Below are 15544 nucleotides of genomic sequence, written 5' to 3' on the forward strand. Positions count from 1 at the left end.
CCCCCACCCCCAAGACCCCAGAGCCCCTGCCCAGAATGAGCACACCTGAGGACAACTGTATGACGATTGGCGAGGCGCTACCCCATGGCACTGGGTGACTAGGGGTGCAAACTGTGGGGCTACACTGCCTGGGTTCAAACCCCAGCTCTGCCTCTGCCGCTGTGTGATATTAGCCAAGTGACTTTGCCTCTCTGGGCTTCTACTTCCTCATTTGTAACGCGGGGATAGACATACTATAGCGGGTGGCCTCCTAGGGTTGTTGAGGAAATAAACGAACTAAGGCACATAATGTAGTGAGGCGTGTCGGGCCACGGGATACTGTGAGTGTTATTTGTATTTCTTCATAAATATTGATGGAGGCCCTCCGTGTTTTGATACATTGGCAATCCAGACAGACCCCCCCCCCCCCACCCAGGCTACGGAGGGCCTTGAGCTCTGGGCCACGTGGGGGATGAACAGGAAGGAGAAACTGAAGCCCAAGAGACTGGGGAGGAGGCTTCGTTGAGGGTCCAGGGGGGCGAGGAGGAGACCTGAGCTGAACAGGGGTAGCGGGGGCAGAGAAGAAAAGCTAAGGCCTGGTAGACTGGGGGGCGGGGGGATGGGAGGAAGGAGGGTCGCCAGGTTGGGCCATTCTTATAGTTTCATGTCCTGGGGTCTCCCTGGCAGGGCAGGCCAGGCCCCTTCGAAGAGGCTAAGTACGTCCTTGGCCCATTGCCCATCACGTGGGCTGTAGCTCTGTCCGCTGTTCTCCTGCTGCTGGTCTCTGCCCCAGCCCAATTATCATCTTCATTCCTCTGCTCCAACCAAGCAATAGCTGCATGCCAGGCCCTGGACCTGGCATGGGAAAAGAATGGGCTCGGAGCCCAGGGAGAGGAAAGGTCACCCCAGGGCCAGATTTAATTTACAAGGTGGGGAGAGAAGACGCACAGCACCTGTTTGGGGACACACAGTAAGATTCAGCCAAGCAGGAATCCGGGTGGGGTCCCTCCTCTCCAGCCTCCTGGCAGGAGGAACAGCTGATACAAGGCCAGAGGCTGGAATAGTGCTCGGTGCATTGGGGGGCTTTGACTGGAGTGGGGGGACGTGGGGAAGGAGGGCCTGGAACGGAACTGTCTACGGGGCTGAGGTTCAAATCTCAGCTCTGCTCGGTGCTTGCTGCATGGCCTTGGCCAAATCGCTTCCCCTCCCTCAACCTCCATTTTCTCACCTGTCGCCTCGTAACATGCAGGGAGATCCCAGCTCTCCCCCAGTCATGTTTCGATTATTTATTGAACATTGATGCTCAATCATTTACTGAGTAACTAGTTGTTCTGGGCCCAGAGGGCGCATGGTAAGGTCTGGACACTGTCCACCTGGAATGAGGCCAGGCTTTGGAAGTTTCTAAAGTCGCCGGAGGGGATTCTAAAATGCCCAGGGCTGAGAACCACGGAGGCAGGTGAAAGGAGGTAACAAGTGCTCTTTGACTTTCCTTAACTTTTTTCCTGATAACCCACTTCATTCATTCGCCCATTTATTCATTCAAATGTTCATTCATCACACATTCATTTATTCACACATTCCTTCAACCACACATTCATTCATTCATTCGCACATTCATTCAACCACACATTCATTCATTCACACGTTCATTCATTCAGTCAAATACTGGTTGAGCACCAACAATGTGCCAGAACTGTGGATTCCACCCTGGCCTCCTGGGGTGGGGCTTGGACCCCCAATTTGGAGATTGTAAGTGCTGAGGGGGATGGCGGGACACTCTCATATTTATTCATGTATGCATTCAGTGACTATTTCAGGGACTCCTGAAGGGCAAAGTATCTTTTCCTGGTTGGCAACTCCGTTTTCCTCTCCGGTAAGCTGGGGAGGACATTTCTCCTTCAAGGAGCTGTTGGTGAGATCAAAGACAAAAACAGCGCTGTACGCTAAAGGGAGCTTCAGTGTCCTGAGCATTTATTAGGAGCCGGGGGGGGGGGGGGCTTAATGTATATTATCCCTTTTAATCTTTAGGTAGGATTAAAACCTTGAGGTTGAGATTACTGTTATCTTCATGTGTCAGAAGAGGAAACTGAGGCTCAAAGAGGTGAGATCTGCTGCCCAGGGCACAGAGGGAGCACATGTGACCCACCAGAGCCAAGACCCAGGCACTTAGCAGCTAATCTGCCTAGTGACTGATGGCCTCACAGACCCGCCCACTGGCCTAAATCTGCCTGGCAACTAGTGACATCACTAATTCTGCTGCCTGCGCTCAACCTATGACATCACTGAACAATAAAGCAATTACAGTAAGCTGAGGGCCTACTGTGTGCCAAAGGCGGTGCCAAGCAGCCCCTCCTCTGCGCTCACACGATGTCCGGTGTTGCCTCTATTACTAAGTATAATAATAACAATAATTTTAGCCTGGATTTATCGAATGCAGACCACAAGCCAGGCTCTATTTTAATCATTTTTATTTCTATGGGTGCATTAAACCCTCCCACTATCTCTATTTTTTAAAAATTAAGAAACATTTATATAGTGCATATTCCTATGTCAGGCCCAGTTCTAAGCACTTTTTACATGCTCACGACCATCCTATGAGGTAACGTTTACTTATTATCCCCATTTTATGGATGAAAGGACTGAAGCACAGAGAGGATGAGTGACTTGCCCACAGCCACATGACTGGAGAGAGGTAGGATTCAGACTCATGTATTCTGGCTCCAGGGTTTATGCCGTTAACCAAGACACCATGCTACTTCTCCTATCCCTATTTTACAGTTGAGGAAACTGAGGCCTAGAGAGATTAAGCCCCAGGCCTCAGCTCGGCTAGAGAGTGCCAAAGCCAGATTCTGAGCCTGCAATGTCCAGCTCCAGAACCACACTCTTTCTCACATCTGTCCTACTTTGGTTAGAAGCTTAGAAGCTTAGAAGCAGGGCCTGCAAAGCCCTGGCCACCACCCCTCTGAGGTGACCAGCCCTTCCTTCCTGGTCCCCTTGGGAACATCCCCCAGCCAGGAACAAAGGGGGTCTTTTCCAATAGACCCTAGCCCACATGCCAGCTTCTTCCATAGCCTCCTCCCAGCCCCGCCTTGGGACACTGCCCTTTGGAAACCCTGGCTGGGCTGAGCTTTACCTGGGCTCCCCAGAGCCCTCCTTCGATCCCAGGGAGAGGAAACAATTCTCTAGCTTTTGTCCTTCTCCTGCAAGCCTGAGCCTGGTGCCAAGCCTTGGAGAAATGCCCCATCCCTCAAATCTCTGAAGCTGGTGGAGGCATTCATGAAAGACACTGGGAGATCCCTGGGCAAGTCAAGACCTTCAATGGGCCTCAGTTTCCTCATCTGTCAACTGGACGCACGAGGAAAAACTAACAGAAAAGGCCTGTGCAAGACAGCTGGGGTTTCACCTTCACTGGGCCCAGCACCTCGTCTCCATTTTTTTTTCCCCTCGCCTCCTTTTCATTAAAAACAGTTGTTTTAGTGGGAAGCGTATTTTTTTTCCCTTTAATGTTTTATTCATTCATTCATTCATTGCAAGTTGTTTTTTTTTTTAACATCTTTACTGGAGTATAATTGCTTTACAATGGTGTGTTAGTTTCTGCTTTATAACAAAGTGAATCAGCTATACATATACATATATCCCCATATCTCTTCCCTCTTGCGTCTCCCTCCCTCCTACCCTCCCTATCCCACCCCCCTAGGTGGTCACAAAGCACCAAGCTGATCTCCCTGTGCTTCCCACTAGCTATCTATTTTACATTTGGTAGTGTATATATGCCCATGCCACTCTCTCACTTTGTCACAGCTTACCCTTCCCCCTCCCTGTGTCCTCAAGTGCATTCTCTAGTAGGTCTGTGTCTTTATTCCCGTCCTGCCCCTAGGTTCTTCATGACCATTTTTTTTTTAGATTCCATATATATGTGTTAGCATATGGTATTTGTTTTTCTCTTTCTGACTTACTTCATTCTGTATGACAGACTCTAGGTCCATCCACCTCACTACAAATACCTCCATTTCGTTTCTTTTTATGGCTGAGTAATATTCCATTGTATATATGCGCCACATCTTCTTTATCCATTCATCTGTCAATGGACACTTAGGTTGCTTCCATGTCCTGGCTATTGTAAATAGAGCTGCAATGAACATTGTGGTACATGACTCTTTTTGAATTATGGTTTTCTCAGGGTATATGCCCAGTAGTGGGATTGCTGGGTCATATGGTAGTTCTATTTTTAGTTTTTTAAGGAACCTGCATACTGTTCTCCATAGTGGCTGTATCAATTTACATTCCCACCAACAGCGCAAGAGGGTTCCCTTTTCTCCACACCCTCTCCAGCATTTATTGTTTGTAGATTTTCTGATGATGGCCATCTGACTGGTGTGAGGTGATACCTCATTGTAGTTTTGATTTGCATTTCTCTAATGATTGGTGATGTTGAGCATTCTTTCATGTGTTTGTTGGCAATCTGTAAATCTTCTTTGGAGAAATGTGTATTTAGGTCTTCTGCCCATTTTTGGATTGTGGTGTTTGTTTTTTTGATATTGAGCTGCATGAGCTGCTTGTAAATTTTGGAGATTAATCCTTCGTCAGTTGCTTCATTTGCAAATATTTTCTCCCATTCTGAAGGCTGTCTTTTTTTTTTTTCAAGGCTGTCTTTTCGTCTTGTTTATGGTTTCCTTTGTTGTGCAAAAGCTTTTAAGTTTCATTAGGTCCCATTTGTTTATTTTTGTTTTTATTTCCATTTCTCTAGGAGGTGGGTCAAAAAGGATCTTGCTGTGATTTATGTCATAGAGTGTTCTGCCTATGTTTTCCTCTAAGAGTTTGATAGTGTCTGGCCTTACATTTAGGTCTTTAATCCATTTAGAGTTTATTTTTGTGTATGGTGTTAGGGAGTGTTCTAATTTCATTCTTTTACATGTAGTTGTCCAGTTTTCCCAGCACGACTTATTGAAGAGGCTGTCTTTTCTCCATTGTATATTCTTGCCTCGTTTATCAAAGGTAAGGTGACCATATGTGCATTGCAAGTTTTATTAAAGTAAAACACAAGTGCTGTGAACAGAGCTTCAGTCAATTGCCCAAGGAATTTTGCAAAGAGGGCACACCTTGTAACCAGTTCCGCCCCCATCTGCCCCCACTTCCCAGGGATAACCATCATCCTGCCTTCTAACATCATAGGTTATTTGTCCCTGTGTTTCAACTTCCCCTAATTCGAATCATATCATCTAGACTCTCTTGTGTCCTTCATCCTTCGCTCAACATTTTGTTTCTGAGTTTTACCTGTGTGGTCGGACCCTAGCCCTCTTTATAAATCCTCACAATATCTATAAATCTTCTTCACTATCCTGAAATGAAATCCACAGACAGTATAACCCACTTACACGCATAATTTTTCCCCCAGTTCGATGTATTGTCCTAAGTGTACCAGAAAGGACCACAAATGGAAATAAGCACCGAGTAACGGCTAAGAATGGGCAAATCCGTGTTTCATGGGGCCTGAAGCTTATACTGTTTTGAGGAGATTCCCCTTAAGAAAAAGAATCAGGGGAATTCCCTGGAGGTCCAGTGGTTAGGACTCTGCGCTTCCACTGCAGGGGGCCCGTGTTCAATCCCTGGTCTGGGAACTAGGATCCCACAAGCCACCTGGCGCGGCCAAAAAAATAAATAAATAATTTTTCAAAAGAAAGAAAGAATCAGTACGTGTGACTGCAACATTAGGAAGATGAAATGTTTGTTTAGAACGAGAAAAGAAATTACAGTGACTTGTTTCATTTTGAAAGCTGGCAAACACTCCAAACATTCCAGAAAAATAATACACCAGCTTCTGGCTTCAAACCTTGAGTCTCCTCCTCCACCCCATACTTTTGGTGCCAAGCGCCCCCGGACATGTGATAGCGTGATCCGACTTCCGTGTCCCCAGCCTCCCTGTCATTACTTGCGCCCAGCAAGTGCTCCCGGAAGCAAATCCTGCACCCAGCCAGCTCGCCATCCCATAACTATACACAGACATGACCGCAAACCTTGTAAATATCCCAGGAAAGTCCAGTGAAATGTATCCCCAACTCAGCTTTAGCTTAGCCAGGTCCCCCAAACCCCTATCGCTCACCCACGCCAGGGTCAGGAGACCTCGAGGGAGCCTACAAAGGCAAGAGTGATCGAATTAAACGGATTGCTCTCAAAACACCTCACTTTGGAAAACTGTACTTCCTTGTATGGTTATGTGAACACATTGCAGGGTTTTGGGAAAAGCAGCTTGAGGGAGGGGCTTGAAGCTTAAGACTGCCCCAGCTTCCCAGGGACTCCACATCTGGTTTTCGCAGGTGGCCCTGCCGCTCTGTGGCCGCTTAGGAATGGGCAGGACACCTGACTCTTTGGCCTATGTTTGTAAAATGGGGGTGGCGCCTTTCTGGAGGGCTGGGGTGAAGAGTAAACGTGTGGAAAGCGCTTAGTCCCACTTTGCAGAGGTGAAGCGCTGCTTGTCCCGCCAGCTGTGTGGTTTTGGGCAAGTCACTCAACCTCTCTGTGCCTCGCTTCCTTCATCCAGAAAATGGGGATGCTAATCATTGTCACCTCGTAGGATTGTTATGGGGTGTTAGTAAATCATCCTCACTTTGCAGATGAGGAAAACGGCGCAGAGAAAATTCCTTGCCAGAGTTCCACCAGCGAGCAGGGTGCACCTCGCCCATCTCCTCGCTTGCCCTCCGTCACCTGCCCCGAGATCCCTCCGCCACTTTCTGCCGCCGTCTGTCCTGGAGGCCTCAGCTGTAAAGCTGGACCCCTGTGCAGGCTCCTGGGACCTCGAAGGATACTCAAATGCAGGCCCCGTGGGACTTCCCTGGCAGTCCAGTGGTTAAGACTCCGCGCTTCCACTGCAGGGGACACGGGATCGATCCCTGGTCGGAGAACTAAGATTCCGCCTGCAGCCGACCTAAAAAAAAAAAAAAAAAAAGCAGGCCCCTGGCCCCCCACTCTCCCAGGGGTGACCTCTGTCCTCGCCTCCTCCCCGGTCCTTACGGTGTCTCTCCCCCACCCTCCTACAGCCAGAATTTGTCAGGCGAATACTTCAGGTATAAAGGCATCCTCTTCCCCGTCGGCATCTACTCACCTGAGAGCATCAGTATCGCAGAGAACTCGGAAGTGCAGGACGACGACATCTTCATCATCACCTACCCCAAGTCAGGTACCCGCTGGGCCGGGGCAGGGGTGCTACGGAGAGTGTTGTGGGTGATGAGAAGGGTACACTGAGGAGAATGGAAGAGGAAAGCGGGAGGGGGTGGGGCGGACGGGGGACGCCTTGGTCCGTTCAGAACCGAGGTGAGCTTGGCCTTTGCACTGGCCGGTCCCTCCGCCAGGGGGCACCCTTCCCCCAGATCCCTGTGTGCCTCACTCCCTCCCTTCCACCAGGCTGGGTCTCACACCCCCTGGGAGGCCTTCCCGGACCTCCCTGGCTAAAATAGCGTCCCCATCCTGTCCCTCTCTATCCCTTAACGCCCCTCATATTTTTCTTCGCTGCCGGCCACTATATCATATATTCATTTGTTGATTTAGTCTCTGGTTTCCTCTCTAGAACATGGCTCAGTGAGTGCAGATATTCCGGTTTGTCTTGATCGCGGCTGTGTTCTTTGAACCTAAAACAGTGCCTGGAACTTATTCAATAAACATTTCAGGAAGGAAGGAAGGAGGGAAGGAAGGAAGGAAAGAAAGATCTTAATTTTCTCCATTTGGTTACTGAAATGCTACTTACTGATTGTCTACCATGTGCGGAGACACAGCTCTGAACAAAGGAGACATTTGTTGGGAGAAAACAGGCTTCATTTAAACATGCGGTCGCCTATATTACTATCTAATTAGGGTTAGGGTGGATCCCCCGCCCCCCGCCCAAGGAAAGGTGAAGAGAGCATCGAGTGTAGGTAATAAGAAGGTCTGCGGGATAAGGGCAGGCTTCCTGGGGAGATGTTCATGCAGAGAGTTGGAATCTGCAGAGCGGTTTGAGTGGGAAAGCATATCCTAGACAGAGGAACAGCATGTGCAAAGGCCCTGATGTGGGAGGTGGCTCGGTGAGTTTGAGGAAGCAAGAGAAGGTCAGTGGGACTGCGGTGGAGGGAGTGACAGGAGAGGCCTGGTGGCAGGGGGTGGGGGTGGAGGGTTCTTCTCTAAAATGTTGGAGCTGCCTTCTTAATTTTTTTCAAAATATTTTTGAAAAATTTCAAAATATTATATTCACCTTTTCCAGCATAGAGTTCGATGAGGGTTCTTTTGGTTTTTGGTAACATATAAAAAAATAATTCACATACCATACAATTCACCCATTTGAAAGTGTACAAATCTATGGCTGTAGTATATTCACCAAGTTGTGCAACCATCACCACAGTCAACTTTAGAACATTTTCATCACCCCTAACAAGAAACTCCGTACCCATTAGCCATCACCTCCCAATCCCCACATCCACATCCCTAAGCCTTAGGTATCTGCTTTCTCTCTGTATGGATTTGCCCGTTCTGGACATTTCAGGTAAACGGAATGATACAATACACGGTCTTCTGTGTCTGGTATCTTTCACTTAGAGTAATGTTTTTGAGGTTCATCCAAGTTGTTGTCAGTGCTTCATTCCTTTTTATGGCCGAATAATATTCCATGATATGGTTATACTATATTCTGCTTATTCATTTATCAGTTGATAAACAATCAGTTGGGTTGTTTTCACTCTTTGACTCTTATGAATAATGCCTGTAGGAACATTGATATACAAGTCTGTCCGTGGACGTGTTTTCATTTCTCTTGGAGTTCTATGAGTTTTGAGAGACATATACAAGATACACTACAATCAAGATATAGAGCAGTTCAGGGACTTCCCTGGCAGTCCAGTGGTTAGGACTTGGCACTTCCACTTCAGGAGGCCTGGGTTCAATCCCTGGTGGGGGAACTAGGATCCTGCAAGCCATGTGGCACGGCCAAAAAAAAGATATAGAATAGTTCCATCACCCACCTAAAACAAACAAAAAAACCCTTCACACCCTTTTGTGGTCAGCTCCTTCCTCAACCCAGCCCCGGGCAACCATTGATCTGTTCGCTGCCCCAATAGTTTTGCCTTTTCCAAAACATCATATACGTGGAATCGTACCCTATGTAGCTTTTGAGACTGACTTTTTTCACTCAGCATAATGCATTTTAGATCCATCCAAGTTGTTGTATTTTTTTATTGCTGAGGAGTATTCCATCAGCTGGATGGACCACGGTGGGTTTATCTGTTCATCTGTTGAAGGACACTTGGGTTTTTTTCCAGTTTGGGATGAGTATGAATACAGCTGCTATGAAGCTTTGTGTACAAGTCTCTGCATGGAAATACGTTTTTGTTTATCTTGGGTAAATACTTAGAAGTGGGATTGCTGAGTTTATGGGAATTATGTATGCTTAACTTTATGAGAAACTGCCAAACTGGTTTCCATAGTGGAAACCATCTTGCACTTTTTGGCAAGCAAGCTGGTTTACCATCTTGCATTCTCTCCAGCAACATAGGTGGGTTCCAGATGCTCTGCTTCCTTGTCAGCACTTGATATTGTCAAGTGTTAAAAAAAATCATTCTAACAGATGTATTCTAGTATCTCATTGTGGTTCGAATTTGCATGTCTCTAATGGCTAATGATGTTGAGCATCTTTTCAGGGGCTTACTAGCCATCATTATCTTTCTGGGTAAAGTGTCTGTTCCTTTTTTTTTTTTTTGCTCTTTTTAACTGGGTTGTTTGTTTTCTAATTATTGAGTTTTGAGAGTTCTTTATATAATCTGAGTACACATCCTTTATCAGATATGCCTTTTGCAAATATTTTCTCTGAGTCTGTGGCTTGTCTTTTCATTTTCTTTTCAGTGTCTTCTCAGAGCAAAAGTTTAAATTTTGATGAGCTCCAATTGTCAATTTGTTCTTTAATGGATCAGACTTTTGATGTCATAGCTATGAAATCTTTTCCTAAACCAAAGTCATAAAGACGGCCTTTATGTTTTCTTCTAGAAGCTTTGCAGTTTTAGATTTTACACTAAAGTCTATGATATATTTTAAGATAATTTTTATATGTGGTATGAGGTATAGATCAAGGTTCTTTGTTTGCATATGGTTGTCCAGTTATTCTAGCTTTTTTTTTTTTTTTTTAAAGTTTTACTTGATTTTATTTATTTATTTATTTTATTTTTGGCTGTGTTGGGTCTTCGGTTCGTGCGAGGGCTTTCTCCAGTTGCGGCAAGCGGGGGCCACTCTTCATCGCGGTGCGGGGACCGCTCTTCATCGCGGTGCGCGGGCCTTTCTCTATCACGGCCCCTCCCGTCGCGGGGCACAGGCTCCAGACGCGCAGGCTCAGCAATTGTGGCTCACGGGCCCAGCTGCTCCGTGGCATGTGGGATCCTCCCAGACCAGGGCTCGAACCCGTGTCCCCTGCATTAGCAGGCAGATTCTCAACCACTGCGCCACCAGGGAAGCCCTAGCTATTTTTTAAAGTTTAAAATATCTTAATTTCTCTCTTAGAAAGTAATGCATTCATAGTTCAAAATTCAAGAGGTACAAAGAGGTTTACACTGTAAGATCTCTCTACTCCCAGTCACCAGTAGTCTCTGTGTATCTTTCCAGAATTTGCATGTACAAGAAAAAATGTACATAATTTTTTTTTACTTTTTTCCCACAAAAGTTAACATGTGATGCATGCCATTTTGCCTCATGTTTTTGTTTTGTTTTGTTTTGTTTTATGGTTGTGCCTTCTTTTTCCTTGTATTTTGATATCATCCCATCTTAGAACTGTAAACAAAGAGCTTCCTGGTTTTTGGTTTTTCTTACAGTTCCATAGTATTGCATAACATTAGATGTACAAGAATTCTTGTTTAACTAGTTCCTTACTGATTAGCTTTTCCTGGTTTCCAATCTTTTGCATTTATTCTTTTTTTTTTTTTTTTTTTGCCAGGGGAAGCAACTTTATTTATTTATTTATTTTTTATAAATTTATTTATTTATTTATTTTTGGCTGTGTTGGGTCTTCGTTTCTGTGCGAGGGCTTCCTCTAGTTGCAGCGAGCGGGGTCCACTCTTCATCGCGGTGCGCGGGCCCCTCACCGTCGCGGCCTCTCTTGCTGCGGAGCACAGGCTTCAGACGCGCAGGCTCAGTAGTTGTGGCTCACGGGCCCAGTTGCTCCGCGGCATGTGGGATCTTCCCAGACCAGGGCTCGAACCCGCGTCCCCCGCATTGGCAGGCAGATTCTCAACCACTGCGCCACCAGGGAAGCCCTATTCTTTTTTTTTAAATTTATTTATTTTTGGCTGCGTTGGGTCTTCCTTGCTGCGCGCGGGCTGGGCTTTCTCTAGTTGCCGCGAGCAGGGGCTACTCTCCGCTGCGGTGCACGTGCTTCTCATTGTGGTGGCTTCTCTTGTTGCGGAGCAGGGGATCTAGGCACACGGGCTTCAGTAGTTGTGGCGGGCTTAGCTGCTCCGCGGCATGTGGGATCTTCCCGGACCAGGGCTCGAACTCGTCCCTGCATTGTCAGGCGGATTCTTAACCACTGCACTACCAGGGAAGTCCCCAGTCTTTTGCACTTATACACAATATAAACTTTACACACAATGCCACATCTTGTGCAAGTGTCATTTGCACACGTATGCGTTTATCTGTAGAACAAACTCCTAGATACGGAATTGCTTGGTCAGAGCCTCTGTGTGCTTGCAATTTTGATGAATATAGCCAAATTTCCCTCCACAGAAGTTGTGGAAATCTGTTCCCCAAACAGCAGGCTTTGCTTGAAACAGCTTTGGTGATAGACGGTAGTGATGTTTGCACGACAATGTGAATGTACTTAATGCCTCAGAACCGTACTCTTAAAAATGGTTAAATTGGTAAATTTCATGTTACGTATCTTTTGCCACATACCCACAAAAAAAGAATTATTAACTGGTAACAGGGGATTAAAACACCAAGGGGTAAAGAGAACCCTAAACAATACAGGAAGAGCTAATACGGGGAGAAGCCCCTCCCTCTAGGGCTGAAGCAGAGAGCACCCGAGGAAATTTGCTTTGGGACGAGGGGCGGGGTGAGGGGGAGTAAGTGTCACTGGGGTCTACTGCACTGCTGGCCGCTGTCCATCACAAGAGCTGGCTGAGAGAAGCCCAGGAGAACCAGGAAGAGAAACCCCATCCTTCTGCAGGGCTCCTCTGCGCCCTCTACTGACAAAGCTTCACATTGCGCTAGGTGGCAAGGGCACAAAACAGGGCAACCAAGAGTGGATTTGGAGCTGAGAGGCAATACACTGGGAACTGGCACAGGGTAGTTGTTAGAACCCAGGACAATATAATACTAATACCAAGTGATTGTTCACATGACTATTATTTCTCATCTGACCTACCTGTAATCTCCTGGAATCCAGAGCTGTGAACTGGGTCATGGATGAGATCCCTTCCTACTATGTGATGTTTGTGGCTCCCTCAAGAAATCAAGGGCTTACTCCCATGAAAGGGCAGTGAAAAGAGCTGAGATTTTAAGTCTAGCATGAAAGGGCAGTGAAAAGAGCTGAGATTTTAAGTCTGGCCACCTGAATTCAGTTCCAGCTTCCTCTATGTATTAATGGAGTGCTTCAGAATCTCAGAAGAAATTTCAATAGAAATTTATTTCTTGGGAATTCCCTGGCAGTCCAGTGGTTAGGACTCCATGCTTTCACTGCCGAGAGCCCGGGCTCAATCCCTGGTCGGGGAACTAAGATCCCACAAGCTGCGTGGCACTGCCAAAAAAAAAAAGAAATTTATTTCTCATTCCTGTAAATTCCACCTAGTGCAGGATAGATGGAGGGAAGTTGGGGGGAAATCCATGCAGTCTCCAGCATCCTGGCTCCTTCCATCTTATGGCTCTGCCATCCCCAGGAGCCCCAGTTTCCACTGGCATCTCTGCACTCAGCCAGCAGGGGGCAGGGGGGTGGGGGTGGGGAGGAGGTGTCACGTGGCCCGTGTTTATGGGCCAAGTCTGGAAATGGCTGCACGTGGGTGCCACTGCACTTCCTTGGCCAGAACTCAGTCACACGGTCCCACATGTAGCTTCAGGGGAGGCTGGAAAAATGTCGTCCTGTTATATTCCCGGTAGAGAAACGAAATGGGGTTGGGGGGACAGCTAGCCAATCCTGGCCACGTGCCACTTCCTAGCTTTGCCGCCTTAGTTAACAACTTTGTTTCTTTGAGCTTCAGTTTCCTGCTTTGAAAATCAAGATAACCAACCCTGAGTGGGAAGAGGGAGGGATAAATTAGGAGGTTGGGATTAACAGATACACACTACTATATATAAAAGAGATAAACAACAAGGACCTACTGTATAGCACAGGGAACTATATGTAATATCTTGTAATAACCTACAATGGAAAAGAATCTGAAAAAGATATATATATATATGGATATATATATATAATATCTGAATCACTTTGCTGTACACCTGAAACTAACACAAGATTGTAAATCAACTATACTTCAATTTTAAAAAAAGATAACCAATCCTAACTTCTGTGCTGTGTGAGGAATCCATGCAATAAACATATGTAGCAAATTGTGCAATAAATGCAGCCATTATGAATTTGATTGTATCCCCCCTTCACCCCTCCCCACCTCTGATTAATTTGCCCAATTCTTCCAACAGGCACAAACTGGATGATTGAGATCCTCAGCTTAATCCTAAAGGACGGGGACCCCTCCTGGATCCGCTCAGTGCCCATTTGGAAGCGGTCGCCCTGGTGTGAGGCCATCATGGGTGCCTTCAGCCTCCCAGACCAGCCCAGCCCTCGCCTCATGAGCTCCCACCTCCCCATCCAGCTCTTCACCAAGGCCTTCTTCAACTCCAAGGCCAAGGTGTGGGAGGATGGAGGGGAGTGTGTGTTGGTGGGGCAAAGTATAACTAACTGATGAACTCAGCACATATTTATTGAGGACCTACTGTGTGCCCGGCCCTGATATAGAACACCAGCAAATACACACACAAGGAACACCCGCCTTATGAGCCCACATTCTAAAGGGGACAGACAAAGAATAGATGGAGTAAATAAGGAAAAGCTTGAATACATCCAAGGTGATCAGTTCACATTAAGAAGGAGGGGAAGGTGGGGGTTAGAGTTAGGGGTAGGGGGTGCAATTATAAATAGGGTGGTCAAAGGAGGCCTCAGTAAGAAGGTGTGGTTTGAGTAAAGACCTGGGAGGTGAGGGAAGGAAGCCAAAGGGGGGGTCTGGGGGAAGAACATTCCCGGCAGAGGCACGAGCAGGTGCAAAGGCCCTGGGGTCGATGTGGCATGCCTGAGGTCCAGCAAGGAGGACTGTGTGGTTGCATCTAAGTGAGCAAGGGGGAGAGGAAGAGAGATGAGGTCAGAGAGGTAACAGGGACCAAAATGTGCAGGGCTGTGTGGACTTTGGTGGGGCGTTTGCTTGTCGCTGAGTGAGACAGGAGCCAGGGGAGGGCTCAGAGCCAAGGAGAAACAGGGTCCAACTTAGGTTTTCACAGGCGCCCTCTGGCTGCAAGTCAGGGAACAGACCATCAGGGTGAGGGCAGAAGCCAGGTGCCAGGGAGGAGGTGACAATGGAGGCAAACAGGGTGGTGGTGACAGGGAGGTGAAGAAAAAGGGCTGGGTTTGGAGTGTATTTGTAAGGTGGAACCAGGAAGAGTGGCTGGCAGGTTGGATGTGGGTGTGAGAGAAACAGATGAGTCAAGGGTGACTGCAGGGGGTTTGGTTTAAGCAACTGGGAGGATGGGGCTGCCATGAACTGAGATGGGGAGGTTGGGGAGGAGAGGCTTGAGGGGAAGATGGCTCTGCTGTGACCCATCGACACCCAGGTGGAGGATGCCAGTGGGCCGTGAGACAGACAAATCTGGATTTGACAGGAGAGATGTGGGCTGGACACATCTATTTGCAGCTTATTGAGATGTGTATATATATATATGGAGAGAGACAGAGACAGAGAGAAACAGAGACAGAGAGACAGAGAAATTAAAGCCAGGAGACTGGTGGGATCACCAAGGAAGGAGGTGAGTATAGACAGAGAAGAGATCAGACTGCAATCTAGGGGTCCCCAAGTCCACCTTCAGGCTCAGTGATTCACTAGAAGGACTCCAGAACTCAGTAAAGCTGTTATACTAATGGTTACAGCTTATTACAGAGAAAGGATAGAGATTAAGGTCAATGAAAGGAAGAGGTGGGAATTCCCTGGCGGTCAAGTGGTTAGGACTTTGCGCTCACACAGCTGAGGGCCCGGGTTCAATCCCCGGTCAGGGAACTAAAATCCCACAAGCCGTGTGGCGAGTCAAAAAAAAAAAAAAAAGATAAAGGGAAGAGGTGCCTGGGGGAGCATCCAGGTGAGATCAGCCACCAGCTTCAAGTTCTCTCTCTCCCAGTGGAGTTGCATGGGCAGTGCTCAGTCCTCCAGCAATGACATGTGACAACACACACGGAGTAGCACCAAGGAAGCTCACCCGAGCCTCGGCATCCAGGGTTTTTGTTGGAGGTTGGCCACATAGCCATGGCTGACCACCCGGGTGGCTGACCTTGGTCCTGGGGAAGGACGTATCTGATGGGGCTGGAGTG

General features: G+C 47.3%; 1 protein-coding gene across 1 annotated transcript in view; it reads left to right on the forward strand.

The window, feature by feature from the left end:
* Window positions 1-15544, forward strand: part of SULT2B1 (sulfotransferase family 2B member 1) — a 33874-nt gene that overhangs the window by 12266 nt on the left and 6064 nt on the right. The window contains exons 2-3 of the mRNA XM_007168223.2: window positions 7014-7153; window positions 13615-13823. Of these exons, the coding sequence (XP_007168285.1) occupies window positions 7014-7153; window positions 13615-13823 (349 nt within the window). The remainder of the gene's footprint in view (window positions 1-7013; window positions 7154-13614; window positions 13824-15544) is intronic.

This window comes from Balaenoptera acutorostrata, chromosome 19 (genome assembly GCF_949987535.1).
Source record: "Balaenoptera acutorostrata chromosome 19, mBalAcu1.1, whole genome shotgun sequence".
Lineage (NCBI taxonomy): Eukaryota > Metazoa > Chordata > Mammalia > Artiodactyla > Balaenopteridae > Balaenoptera > Balaenoptera acutorostrata.